General features: G+C 40.4%; 1 protein-coding gene and 1 pseudogene across 4 annotated transcripts in view; both read right to left on the bottom strand.

Annotated features, from left to right (window-relative positions):
• The window catches only part of LOC132353967 (carcinoembryonic antigen-related cell adhesion molecule 1-like), a 902,477-nt pseudogene that overhangs the window by 681,849 nt on the left and 205,761 nt on the right, over window positions 1-14,867 (bottom strand).
• ZNF235 (zinc finger protein 235) overlaps window positions 3,212-14,867 on the bottom strand; it is a 47,166-nt gene continuing 35,510 nt past the window's right edge. For all 4 annotated transcript variants that reach the window (XM_059904989.1, XM_059904988.1, XM_059904987.1 and 1 more), the window contains one exon: window positions 3,212-6,036. In XM_059904989.1, coding sequence (XP_059760972.1) covers window positions 4,067-6,036 — 1,970 coding nt within the window. In that variant the 3' untranslated portion in view covers window positions 3,212-4,066. The remainder of the gene's footprint in view (window positions 6,037-14,867) is intronic.

Below are 14,867 nucleotides of genomic sequence, written 5' to 3'. Positions count from 1 at the left end.
AAGACCTGTAAAAAAAAAAAAAATTCCTGAACACAACCAGCTGTGTGTTTTGCAGTGACATTATTTAGCAACTCTAAAGCTACTTGCTGTGTATTGGAGGACTGAACAAATGAGTAAGCAGATTGATGACTGGGAGCCTACTTCCAACTACTGAAGACCTAAATATGGAATAAGGAAAGACCAGAAAGCAATAGTTACTTGAAATGGAAGCTATCAGTATTTTACACACACACATATACATGAAGGATTGCTATCCCAGTAACAAGGAGAACATATAGCCCCTAGATCTTGGTTTCCCCAAAGGATTCAGGGCTCTATAGAATCTGTGGTTGCAGCAGACAATATACAAGATAAACCCAGTATCTTATTGACCAGAAAACAAGAGTTCATACTGATGATACAGAAAGAGACGTGGGGGAGAAGGCAAAGCTCTTCTAACAGTAGAAAGCCAATTGCTAAATATAGAAGGGATGATGGAGCAAGAAAGTCATCCTTTTGCAATCATGACAGTAATAATTGATTCACAGAAGAATATTCACGTATGCTAAGACTAGTAGGTGGAGGTTATAATGAGGCAGTTATTACATAGTCTCCAGGATTTCCCCACAAATTAGTTATTAATTTCAAAGACAAGCAGCAATTTTACTGTGGAGAAATCTAGTAATCATCAGTGTATCCAAGTGATCAAAGCCACCATCACCAATGAAACAAATACATCTTTCCTGTTCTAATGCACTGAGAAGTATGCATCATTCATGGAACACTCATGCCACAAACAGTTAACTTGAATCTAATCATGATGAGTCAAACCTCCCATTTAGGGACACCCTACACAATAATTAGCTTGTGTTCTTCAGAATTACCAGTTTCACGGAAGACAAAGAAAGGCTGTGGAACTGATCCAGAATTTAAAGAAACATGACAATCAAATGCAGATTATGACACACCTTAAGAGTAGATCCTGATATAGGAAAAAAAAAATGCTACAAATATATATATTGGGACAACTGTAGAATTTGAATAAACTGTAGATTAGAAAATATCATAGCAGTGTATGACAGTCTTAAAATACGTTTGCAAATTCTGACACTCCTCTCATGAAGTAGGGTCCACGCCCCCTCCCCTTGCTCCTGGATAGGCTTTTGTGACTGTCTCAATAGACTGACTGGCAGATTGACTGTTACTTCCAAGGTTAGATTAGCAAAGGCCACAGCACTTCCGCTGGTTTTTCTTGGCAGACTTTTGAGCCACCATGTAGTGTCCAGTTAGTATGAAGCTGTCATGCTGGAGGCCACACAGATTTGTAAAGACAGGCCAAGGCTGTCTGGGTTCTCAGTTCAGGTACTATATAAACAGGTCTGCTTGTAATCACATTAGATACCCAAAGGATATAAAGGAATTCTATTATTCTTACATCTTTTCTGAGTGTTTAGAATGAACTAAAATACTCTAATAAAAGCATTTCAAAAAATTTAAAATTTACTGTAATGGGGAATTCCCTGGTGATCCAGTGGTTAGGACTCCACACTTTTACTGCCACTGGCCCAGGTTCCATCCCTGGTCAGTGAACTAAGATCCTGCAAGCCACGAGGTGCAGCCAAAAAAAAAAAAAAAAAAAATTACTATAATGCCCTTAGGTATCTGATACCTATATATCTGATATATATACCTATATATATATATATAATGACATACATGTATGATATTATATGTATGGCTATGATCTCGTTATTTTTAAAGGGAGGGCATCACAGTAAATTTATATACCCTTTCAAAAAAAATTCTATGTCTCTGCCCACTTTCCTCAGCATATTCTGGATATCTACTAATGTCGGTAACTATGAACTTATCTTTTCTCATTTGATTCTGCATAGTATTCCATGAATGGCTAGGCCACAAAGTTTTTTTGTCAGATCCAACTGATGAATGCAAAGTGTGCTATCACCAATAATGCAACGGTGAACATGCTTTATGTACATCCGTAACACAAGTTTACAGGTCATGAGATAAGGCAGTTAAGATTTAGCTGTAAGGGATTTTCATTCAGTAATTTTATTGTCCCAGTTTTACTGCTTTGGTAAAATGGATAATGGCCACTGTAAATAATTTTTCAAAAAGGTAAAGAAAAATCATCCCAACCCTCTCTGCCAGAGTAAACCAGGTAGCATATTAATCAATATCTTTCCACCTGGGACTTCCCATCTGGCACAGTGATTGAGAATCCGCCTGCCAATGCACGGGACATGGGTTCAATCCCTGGTCCGGGAAGATCCCACATGCCGCAGAGCAACTAAGCCCGTGTGCCACAGCGACTGAGCCTGCACTCTAGAGCCTGAGAGCCACAACTACTGAACCCGTGTGCCACAACTACTGAGCCTGCGTGCCTAGAGCCCATGCTCCGCAACAACAGAAGGCACCACGATGAGAAGCCCATGCACTGCAACGAAGAGTAGCCCCCGCTCACCACAACTAGAGAAAGCCCACACACAGCAACGAAGACCCAATGCAGACAAAAAAATAAATATATATATCTTTCCATCTATTAGTGCTATGCACATAATCGCATCTTCAGGTACACATCCCCTTATTACTTGAATTATACCAGGAAGGCTCTAACCTAGTTTTCTTGTGGATGACAATTTTTTTCCTGTCATTATACATCTATATCATATTTTTTCATGGCTATATATTAGAATACATTTATGTAAATATTTTCCTGATACTTATTTCCTTTTTTAAAAATTCAGTATAAACATCTTTGTGTACAGTTTTCCTTACTGTTGCTATAATCTCCTAAGCAAAACCTCTAATGCTAGGATTTGCCAGGGCAGACTATTTTGATACATATTGACCAGCAAATGTTCACTCCTACTAATAGGTGTTGAACACAGAATGCTGTGTATATGACAATTAATCTAAACGGATAACTTTAATGAAATCTCAATCAAAATCCAACAGGTTTTTTGTCTACCCCAGCCCATTTTTAGAGGGGGAACAATGGGGGTGGAATGTGACAAAATTAATATCCTTGGTTTCTGCCAAAGCTCCTGCCTAAAGAGGTCTGGATGAAGGACCATGCATAGAAAAGGCAATGTGACCTGAGCCTGAATGGAAATAATGCAAAGAAACCGATTATTAACAATTCAAGTTTACTAAGAAACTTTCTGTTACTAGTAACTACTTTTAACACTTTCAGAGTTACAGTAAAACCCTACCTTAAGGAATTAATTAGGGTTCAAAATTTCCAATCATATAAGTTGCAGTATGTTATTAGATTAATAAAAAAGTCTTTCAGTCTATAAAATACAAACTAATGATGCTAAATATTACACTGCACACAATGGGTGATTCTGTACATATAACGAACTGGATGGAGGGTGGCAGCCATTTATAAGCCTTGTCCAAATCTGTACTATTGTGGGTGGCGATATTACATGATTCTGATTTTAGGAAATATTAACTGAAGTACAATCTCATTAAGGCGACTTGCAGGATTCCTCTTGAGTATGTTATGAATTTAGGATAGGAAGCCTACCAGAAATTTCAAATATTTGTCCTAATTAGAGGGATTTTTCTGCCCTTGGTTCAGTAATTGCCAGGCACCTATTAGGAGCCAAGCACAGTTCTACACGGTAGAGACAGAATGGTGAAAAACAGCCCTCCGTACGTGGAGGGTACACTGCAGTTGACATCAATTGTTTGTCCATCATTATACTTTTGTTCAAGCCCTGCCCATAACCTTCATGTATAAGCCTTCTCTCCTGAATAGATGCCAATGATTCTTCTCTTGTGTCACATCCTGAGAATCAGGGCATTCAGAGCTCTGGTATAACCACTGACCATATTTATAGAATACATTTTCTCTCCTCTTTGAAACCTCTGATGTTAGTAAAGAGTTCACCTCCCAACTGGATCTTTAAAAACACAGCATTTTATAGAACTTCTTTCCCATGAAGATTCCTTGATGTTTCCAAGTTCTGCAGGAACTTCCCACAACTACCAGCACAGACTTTCCAATAGAGATGAAGACGTGGATTATCTGGAGGCCATTCCTCACCTTCCGGTTCTACAGGTTCCCTCCAGTGTGGACCCTCTGATGGTAAACAAGATGTGACCTCTGGCTGAAGCCCTTGCAACATATATCACATATGTAAGGTCTCTCTCCAGTGTGGACCCTCTGATGGGTGTGGAAATGCGAGGCCTGGCTGAAGCCCTTGCCGCACTGCTGACACGTATAGGGTTTCTCTCCTGTGTGGACCCTCTGATGAGCACTGAGCCCGGCACTCCAGCTGAATTCTTTCCCACACTCCTCGCATTTGAATGGTTTCTCTCCAGTGTGAATTATCTGATGGACTTGGAGATTCGACCTCTGGCTGAAGGCCTTACCACACGTATCACATTTATATGGTTTCTCTCCCGTGTGGACTCTCTGATGGGCTTGAAGATGGGAGGCCTGACTGAATCGCTTTTGACACGCATCACATTTGAAGGGCTTTTCCCCCGTGTGGACGCTCTGATGAGCTTGAAGATTCGAGGCCTGACTGAAGCCCTTCCCGCACTCCTCGCATTTATAGGGTTTCTCTCCTGTGTGGACCCTCTGATGGTTGTGAAGATTCAGGCTCCAATTGAAGCGCTTCCCACACACCTCACACTTGTAGGGTTTTTCTCCAGTGTGGACTCTCTGATGGGCTTGGAAATAGGAACTCTGGCTGAAGCCCTTCCCACACACACTGCATCGAAATGGCTTCTCTCCTGTGTGAACCCTCTGGTGGCTCTGGAAGCTTGAGGCCGAACTAAAACCCTTCCCACACTCTTCACATTTGTAGGGTTTCTCTCCCGTGTGGACGCGCTGGTGACTGTGAAGGTTGAAGCTCAGGCTGAAGCACTTGCCGCACTCCTCACATCTGTAGGGTTTCTCCTCAGTGTGGACGCGCTGGTGCGTGTGAAGATTTGAGCTACAGCTGAAGCGTTTCCCACAATCTGCACACTTGTATGGTTTTTCTCCAGTGTGGATTCTTTCGTGGGCCTGAAGGTGGGACCTCTGGGTGAAGCCCTTCCCGCACACCTCACACTTATACGGTTTCTCTCCCGTGTGGACTCTGCAGTGGATGTTGAGGTCTGTGCTACGACTGAAGCCCTTCCCGCAGCTCTCACATCTGTAGGGCTTCTCTCCAGTGTGAATGGGCAGGTGGGCGTACAGGTGTGAGGTCTGATTAAAGCTCTTCCCACACTCATGGCATGAATAGGGCTTCTCCCCCGTGTGGACTCTCTGGTGAGTTTGCAGGTTTGAGCTCTGACTGAAGCCCTTCCCGCACTCGTGACACCAATAGCGTTTCTTCCCTGGGAGGACACCCTGTTGAATGGGACTAGCAGAGCTATAACCGCTGTCCTTCTCATGTGTCCTGTATGTAGGGGACTTCCTGCCCAAGTGTACCTGCTGATGAAGTTCAAGGCTGGTGTGGTCACTGAATCCTTTCTCACGTTCGTTACACTGGTAGGTTTTCGGTCCAGTTTGAATGATACTGCACGGGGCCAGAGGTGATGCCTTTAAGAGATCTTTACCACACTCTCTGTTGCCGTGAGCTTTCTCTCTTTTGTGCACCGTGTCATCATCAAGGTGTGGGGAGATACAACTGAAAATATCAGCACATGGAACAAACATACAGATCTTGTTTTTCACTGGAGTCAGCTTACAACTTCTCTGATAATTCTGAGTCCCATTCAGATAGAGTTTATTCCAGGAATTCTGAGCTCTCCCAGTTGAAAATTCTTGATTTTCAATAACATTAGAATGATCCTCTAGAAGTGTCATTAAACAGCTGTCTTCCACAGAAGCCTGAATGGACACTCCTGCAGGGGAATTATGTTGTTTGGCGGACTGAGAATTCTTTCCGTGAATATTTATCACAGAGTCCTGTCTTTTGGTTAATTTGCTCACAATGTGTCTCTTGATGTGCCAGCACGAAAGCTCTCCCAATGAAAGGAATCTTACTCCTGTTTCATGAAGAGTCTCCGTCTCATTGTGATTCCTGGCTCCTGAAAGGGAAACAGTAAGGAATTAAGGGCGGAGAGAGTGACAGCACCAAGATGTTGGACTAGGAAGCTCCAAGCCTTTACTCCTGCCACGAAAACATTAAATAAACAACTAGAGAGTAGTGAAAATGACTTCATAGGAATTCTGAAAAACAAAGGTCTACAGCAACCAAGAGAATGTCCAATCAAGAAAAAGCCAAATTTGAAAAGGTGGGATATTTGGGATCAGTCCAGAGTGAGGTTGCCCATATCCCTGGCAGATCTCTTAAGGATACAGACACGGGAAAGACCAAGGGCCTGGACTGAAAAGCAGCAGCTAAAAGCCAGCAAAGGCATGGAAGTGTAATACCAAAACATATATGATCTACCCAAAAGAACGCAGAAAAGGACAGAGATGAACAAAATAGATGAGACCTCCCCCAACAAAAGTAACTGCAAATATACCCATTTCAATAACTATATTATGTGGAAGTGGACTCCCCTAAAATCAAAAGGCAGAGATTGGCAGAGAATATAAAAAGCAAGATTCAACTACATGCTGTCAACAAGGGATATATTTTAAATACAAGTAAGTAAAAGAAAAAGAGTAGGAAAAGACGTATCATACAAATATATCGTGCAAAGCCTAAGAAAGCTGGAATGGCTAAACGAATATCAGACAAAAAGACTTTACAAAATAGAGCACTATTAGATACAAAGGCATTTTATGACAAAAGGATTAGCAGATGTAACAATTACAAATGTGTATGTATCTAATAAAGGCTCCAAAATACATGAAACAAAAAGAGGGAACTAAAATGAGAAATGGACAAATCTACAGACTTGAAGATTTTTTACACACTTATTAGACCATTAAAAATAAATCAGCAAAGCCATACAAGATCTGAACCACTATGACCAAAACGAAACTTATAGGTCACTGCACCTAACTGCAGTACATACATTTTTTTTTCCAAGTACATATGCAACATCCATCAAGATAAACCATACCCAGGGCTATAAAACAAATTTCGAAAGACTGCAAAAGATTGGAAAATTAAAGACCACAGTAGAATTAAATTAAAAATCCCAGAATTAAATTCAACACCCAGAAAACTCCTATAAGAAATCACAAGGGAAATTAGAAAATATTTCGAAATAATAATGAAAGAAAATACTATCAAAATTTCTGGCATGCAGTTAAACAACTATCAATTTCTGGCATGCAGTTAAACAACACTCAGATTATTTATAACTTTAAATATTTATATTAGAAAGCAAGAAAGGCCTAAAGTCAATCACCTGAAGTTCCATTTTAAGAAGCCATAAAAAGAAGAGGAAATTAAGAAGGAAGGAAATAGTGAAAAGCAATTAAACAAACAAGGGGGGAAAAATCAAGGAAAACAAAAACTGAATCAAGGAAAAAAATAGAAAAGACAAAACACACCACTGTAAAGCAATTATACTCCAATAAAGATGTTAAAAAAAAAGACAAAAACTACCAACATCAGGCATAAAAGATGGGATATTACTAAAGATCGTAAGAGGCATTAGAATAAGGGGATATGTTCAACAACTTAGATAAAATATACCAATTCCCTGAAACATACAAATCTGTTACAAGAAAAGCAAAAAATGTAAGTAGTTCATGAACTGAAATCATAAATAAAAACATTCTCACAAAAGGACCAGACAACTTCACTGGTGAATTCCATTTAGCACGAAGGAAAGGAATAATACCAGTCTTACACAAACCCTTGCAGAAGGCCGAAGAGGAGAGTATACTTTCTGAGGTATTGTGTATAATAAGGCCAGTATTACCTTGATATCAAAATAGACAAAGACATTAAATACAAAGAAAATTACAGATCAAAATCCCTACTTAATGTAGGTGCAAAAATCCTAAACAAAGAGAAAATCTTGTTTTTTATAGTACACAATAAAAGGGTACTATGTAATAAATAAGTGGGGTTAATCCCAGGAATGCGAGGTGGTTTTAACATGTGAAATCATCAGTCCTTCATGCTCCTTTAATAGCATAAAGGAGAAGGAGGACAAGATGGCAGAGCAGAAGGACTTGAGCTCACCTCCTCTCATGAAAACACCAAAAATCAATTACTTCTCAACAACCATTAACAAAAAAGACTGGGACCTATCAAAAAAAGATATTCTACATCCAGAGACAAAGAAGAAGCCACAACGAGATGGTAGGAGGGGTGATTTTGTGATATAACCAAATCCATACCTGCCAGTTGGGTGATCCACAAACTGGAAACTAATTATATCACAGAGGTTCTTCCACAGGAGTGAGTTCTGATCCCCATGGCAGGCTCCTCAGCCTGGGGGTCTGGCATCAAGAGGAAGAGCCCCCAGAGCATTTGGCTTTGAAGGCCAGTGGGGCTTGATTTCAGGAGCTCCACAGGACTGGGGGAAACAGAGACTCCACTCTTGGTCGCGTGTGCACTGGGACCCAGGGCAAAGCAGTGACTCCGTAGGAGCCTGGGCAAGACCTACCTGTGGGTCTTGGAGGGTCTCCTGGGGAGGCAGGGGTCAGCTGTGATCCACTGCAGGGGCAAGGACACTGGTGGGGGAGCCCCCAGGGAATATTCCTCAGCGTGAGCTCTCCTGGAGGTCATCATTTTGGCACCAAGACCTGGCCCCACCCAACAGCCTTCAGGCTCCAGTGCTGGGATGCCTCAGGCTAAACAACCAACAGGGTGGGAACACAGCCCCACCCATTGACAGACAGGCTGCCTGAAGTCATCCTGAGCCCACAGTCACCTTTTGACATGTCCCTGCCCACCAGAAAGCCTGCACAAGCCCCTGCACCAACCCCACCCACCAGGGGGCAGAAACCAGATGCAAGAAGAACTACAATCTGCAGCCTGTGGAATGGAGACCACAAACACAGAAAGTTAGACAAAACGAGATGGAAGAGAAATATGCTGCAGATGAAGGAACAAGATAAAACTCCAGAAGAACAACTTAAGTGAAGTGGAGACAGACAATCTGCCTGAAAAAGAATTCAGAATAATGATAGTAAAGATGATCCAAGATCTTGGAAAAAGAATGGAGGCACAGACCAAGAAGATACAAGAAATTTTAAAGAACAAACAGATGAACAATAACTGAAATGAAAAATATACTATCAGGAATCAACAGCAGAATAATAGAGGCAGAAGAACCAATAAGTGAGCTGGAAGACAGAATGGTGGAAATCACTGCTGTGGAACAGAATAAAGAAAAAAGAATGAAAAGAAGTGAGGACAGTCTGAGACCTCTGGGACAACATTAAATGCACCAACATTTGCATTATAGGACTCCCAGAAGTAGAAGACAGAGAGCAAGGGCCTGAGAAAATATTTGAAGAGATAAGAGACTTCTCTGGTGGCGCAGTGGTTAAGAATTCGCCTGCCAATGCAGGGGACACAGGTTTGAGCCCTGGTCCGGGAAGATCCCACATGCTGTGGAGCAACTAAGCCCATGCACCACAACTACTGAGCCCACATGCCACAACTACTGAAGCCCACGTGCCTACAGCCCATGCTCTGCAACAAGAGAAGCCACTGTGATGAGAAGCCCGTGCACCACGACGAAGAGTAGCCCTTGCTTGCCACAACTAGAGAAAGCCCAGGCTCAGCAACGAAGACCCAATGCAGCCAAAAATAAATTAAATAAATTAATAAAAAGAGAGAATAGCCAAAAACTTCCCTAAAATGGGAAAGGAAACACTCAAGTCCAGGAAGTGCAGAGAGTCCCATACTGGATAAACACAAGGAGGAACAAGCCGAGACACATATTAATCAAACTGACAAAAATTAAAGACAAAGACAAAATATTAAAAGCAACAAGGGAAAAGCAACAAATAACATACAAGGGAATTCCCATAAGGTTATCAGTTGATTTTTCAGCAGAAACTCTGCAGGCCAGAAGGGAGTGCCAGGGTATATTTAAAGTGATGAAAGGAAAAAACTTACAACCAAGAATACTCTACCTGGCAAGGCTCTTGTTCAGATTCGATGGAGAAATCAAAAGCTTTACAGACAAGCAAAAGCTGAGATAATTCAGCACCACCAAACCAGCTTTACAACAAATGTTAAAGGAACTTGTCTAGGTGAAAAAGAAAAGCCCACAACTAGAAACAAGAAAACTACGAATGGAAAAGCTCACTGGTAAAGGCAAACATACAGTAAAGGTAGGATATCATCCACACACAAATATGATATCAAAACCAGCAATTGTGAAAAGACGAGAGTACATATGGAGAATACTGGAAAAGCATTTGAAATTAATAGACCAGCGACTTATAGCAGTCTGTGTATATATACAAGATTGTTTTATCAAAGCCTCATGGTAACCGCAAACCAAAAGTCTACAATAGATACACAAAAAAATAAAAAGAAATCCAAAAACAACACTAAAGATAGTCATCAAATCACAAGAGAACAAAAGAGGAAGGGAAGCAAAAAGACCTACGAAAACAGTCCCAAAAGAATTAACAAAATGGCAATAAGAACATACATATCAGTAATTACCTTAAACCTAAATGGATTGAATACTCCAACCAAAAGACACAGACTGGCTGAATGGATACAAAAACAAGACCTGGATATCAATATATGTTGTCTCCAAGAGACCCAATTCACATCTAGGGACACATAAAGACTGAAAGTGAGGGGATGGAAAAAGATACTCCATGCAAATGGAGATCAAAAGAAAGCTGGAGCAGCAATACTCATATCAGACAAAATAGACTTTAAAATAAAGACTGTTACAAGAGGTAAGGAAGGATACTACATAATGATTCAAGGGATCAATCCAAGAAGAAAATATAACAATTGTAAATATATATATGCACCCAACATAGAAGCACCTCAATATATAAGGCAAATGCTAACAGCCATAAAAGGAGAAATTGACAGTAACATAATAGTGGGGTGTTGAAGTCCCTCACTATTTACATCAATGGACAGATCATTCAGCCAGAAAATCAATAAGGAAACACAGGCCTTAAATGACACATTAGACCAGATGGACTTAACTGATATTTTTAGGGCATTCCATCCCAAAGCAACAGAATACATATTCTTCTCAAGGGCACATGAAACATTCTCTGGGATAGATCACATGCTGGGCCACAAAGCAAGTCTCAGTAAATTTAAGAAAATTGAAATCTTATCAAGTATCTTTTCTGACAACAATGCTATGAGATTAGAAATCAACTACAAGAAAAAAAACTATAAAAAACACAAACACATAGAGGCTAAACAGTACGTTACTAAACAACCAATGGATCACTGAACAAATCAAAGAAGAAATTTTAAAAAAAACCCTAGAGACAAATGAAAGTGAAAGCACAATGATCCAAAACCTATGGGACACAGCAAAAGCAGTTCTACGAGGAAGTTTATAGCAATACAATCTTACCTCAGGAAACAAGAAGAATCTCAAACAACCCAACTTTGCACCTAAAGCAACTAGAGAAAGAACAAACAAAACCCAAAGTTTGTAAAAGGAAAGAAATCATGAAGATCAGAGCAGAAATAAATGAAATAGAGACGAAGAAAACAAAAGATCAATGAAACTAAAATCTGGTTCTTTGAAAAGATAAACAAAATTGATAAGCCTTTAGCCCGACTCATCAAGAAAAAAAGGAAGAGGGCTCAAATCAATAAAAATATTTACACAGAAAAAAAACAGCACAAAGGAGAAACTCTTATGATTGTCTGAAAAAATGAGAATAAGCATTTGACAAATTACCATACCCATTCATGATCAAAATGTGCATTAAATTAGGAAGAGAAAGGAACTCAGTCCATTAAGGACACTAAAAAATCACCTCCAGTTAACACCATGCTCAGTGAGGAAAGACTGAATGCTGTCTACCTGCATTCAGGCAGAAGGAAACAAGAGGCATACAGATTGGGAAGGAAAGTAAAATAATGTACTTGCAGAAGTTATGAATCTATATATAGAAAAATCTTTAGGAATGTACAAAAACGCTTCTAGAACAAGTGAATATACTTGAAGATTGCAGGCTACAAGACTGATGTACAAAAATCAACTGTATTCCGACATAGAAGCAAATAACTGAAAAACAAAATTAATTCCATTTATATAGCATCAAAAAAATAAAACACTTCTGAAAAATTAGAGATACAATTCCTATAGGCTACATGCTATAAAAGGTGACATTGTGATTTATAATAAATGTTTTGTCTTCTTCCATGGTTCCTGGCTCACAGCTCCCAAAACCCTTGGAATTTCCTGAGATAAGAGCAATCGGAGCATCTTTTGTTCTAATATTTAGTCTTTTATCCTCTGTTCCTGAAATGGCTTCAGAGCCCTAAGGGTGAATGAAATGGGTGTCTTCTTATTCATGATGAGCCCCGGGATGCTGAACCTATGAATAAGGCCAACCAGATCTTCAAATTTACTCAGTTGAATTTTGTTTTTTTTTTTTATCAGATTGGTGGCAGTGACAAGATCCCAAGTGGAACTTCTGAGCGCATTCAGAAGAAATACAGGCACGGTGCCCTGGAGAACCATTCTGAGTTCAGTCTTTCTTGCTGTTTCTGAGGGCTGCTGGTATGTGTTGTAAGTGTTTCAGAAATTGTGTGATATCTCCTGGCATAAAATGTTGTCTGTCACCAAAATTGAGGCTCATACCAAAAGGACTGAACCCTAGCATCAGGGAACTGCCCTCGCTCTCAGGCAAAGGCAGTGGCAGTAGAATCTACAGATTGTGGGGCATGTGGATGAAGTCCATTCTGCTTCTGCAAAGAAAGGCCCCTCAATGCCAAACTTTTGCCACACCGATGTCCTTGTCACCTGGCAACAGTCTGCTCCTGTATCAGATAAACTGAGACGGGTAAACAATGGCTGTAAATGCAACGAACAGTCGGGGCTCTGGGAAAACCAAGATATATGGCCACTTGGTTTTTCCCAGCTCCCCGGCAAACCCCATTTTTTGGTGTTTGCATTCCTTCACCCACCACGGTGCATTTAAGAAAAACTTCTTTTTATTTTTAAAGTCAAAACTCTCTGTACAGCATGGGAACTATAGTTAAGAATACTGTATTGCATATTTGAAAACCGCTAAGAGTAGATTTTAAAAGTTCTCATTACGAGAAAAGAAATTATAACTATGTGTGGCGATGGATGTTAACGACTCATCGTGGTGATCGTTTTGCGACACACACAAATGTTGATTCATTATGTTGGACATCTGAAATTAATGTTATATGTTAATTATATCTCAATTTTAAAAATTAAAAGAAAAAAACGATCTTTGTCCCTGGAGGCGTCCTCTTTCTGGACCCTTTGAACACTTTGCAGCTGGACTTCATTCAAGTGCCACTCACTATGGGTCATCAGTCTGGATGTTTTCCAGATGGTAAAGCCTTTCCCTGCTGCAAGACCAATGCCCTCATGGTGGCAAAGAAACTATTAAAAGAAGGTGTTTCCTGCTTGGGGTACACCTTGCACAAGCTCCAGTGATCGAGGTACCCGCTTCACCGGGTATATCACACGGAAACCTTGTAAACTTCTGGGAATGATCACTGCCCTATTGGCTTCAATCATCAGGCAAGCTCGAGAGAACTAATGGAAAAAAACAGATTCAAGCAAAATGAGTGTTAATTATGTGGGACAACATGAACTGGAGAGGATGCTCTGATTATTTTCATTTTCCAGTTTTAAGGAGACCTTTTCTCTTAAGTTATATATGACTTAGAGAAATCTGGTAAAATATACCTTTGTGAGCAAAGATGAAACATCTACTTTTTCTCCCTACCACCTGATCCTTCCAGAATTCAGAAAGTCTCAGTGAGTACCCTTATTTTCCTGACAGTATATTTGTTCACATAAGTTCAGTAAGCATCTGCTCTCCTTGTGACAGGACACAATTAGAAACACTGGCTGTATTACCAAGGCTTTGACTGAAATGTCATATTTGAGATATGCGTAGACTCATATATGACCACACAGCTTCAAGGAACTGCTTGGAAAAAATCGAACTGGTACCTTGCTTACACGGTTCCAGGAAACCAATCTTAAAAAAGAGTTTAAATAATCAGGCCAACTTTAATACAAACCTTTGTTTAAAAAAAAAAAAAAGGAGGTGGAGTAATTGTAGAGAAAAAAAAATTATGTTTCCACCTTTGTAGATATTAGATTCTAGTCCTGCTAATTGTCTTGGAGCTTCTGTTATCTGTAAACTGGACTGGATCCTGAATTTTTTCTAGTTTCCTTAAATATCTGGCTCTGACTCACCAAACTAACACTTCCAATTTTCTCCTACCCTTCTGATTTGGAATCAGGAAGAAGGCAGGCAGCCCTCGAGTTCCATCAGAAGGGACCTCACCAAGTGCTCCTGCCCAGACACTGCAGGGAAACTAGAAGGTACTGAACCCTGGATGTACATCCCACAGCTAAAAAGACACCCCACCGGACACCTGGTCCTATACAGACACTGGGGACCTCCAAATCAAGGTGACAGGGGCGAGAAGTAGCTGACACCAAGGTAGACTGCTTCTGCCCAAGAAGCCAGACCCAGACTTTAACTAAACGTGAAACCCTTTCTTTCCTTTACTCTGGCATTGGCCTGGAGAGATTATGCCCTCATCTGCATCCCCCAGGCCACTGCTAAGGGGGTTAACCTCTGGAATTTAGAATAGATTTTCTCCCAGCCTGAAATATAAGTTAACTGCCCCCTGGCTTGAATAGGCACAGGCAACAATTCTTACAAATGAATCCATTAACAGTGCCACCTTCATGGAAGTCGTTTGTGCCCTGACAAGACTTATCTTTGTCTGTGGTGGTTATGTTTCTCCTTGGGCCTATGGATGCCTAGA

This window comes from Balaenoptera ricei, chromosome 19 (genome assembly GCF_028023285.1).
Source record: "Balaenoptera ricei isolate mBalRic1 chromosome 19, mBalRic1.hap2, whole genome shotgun sequence".
Lineage (NCBI taxonomy): Eukaryota > Metazoa > Chordata > Mammalia > Artiodactyla > Balaenopteridae > Balaenoptera > Balaenoptera ricei.
The sequence above is the reverse complement of the archived record's forward strand: the minus strand, read 5'-3'. Positions and strand labels throughout refer to the sequence as shown.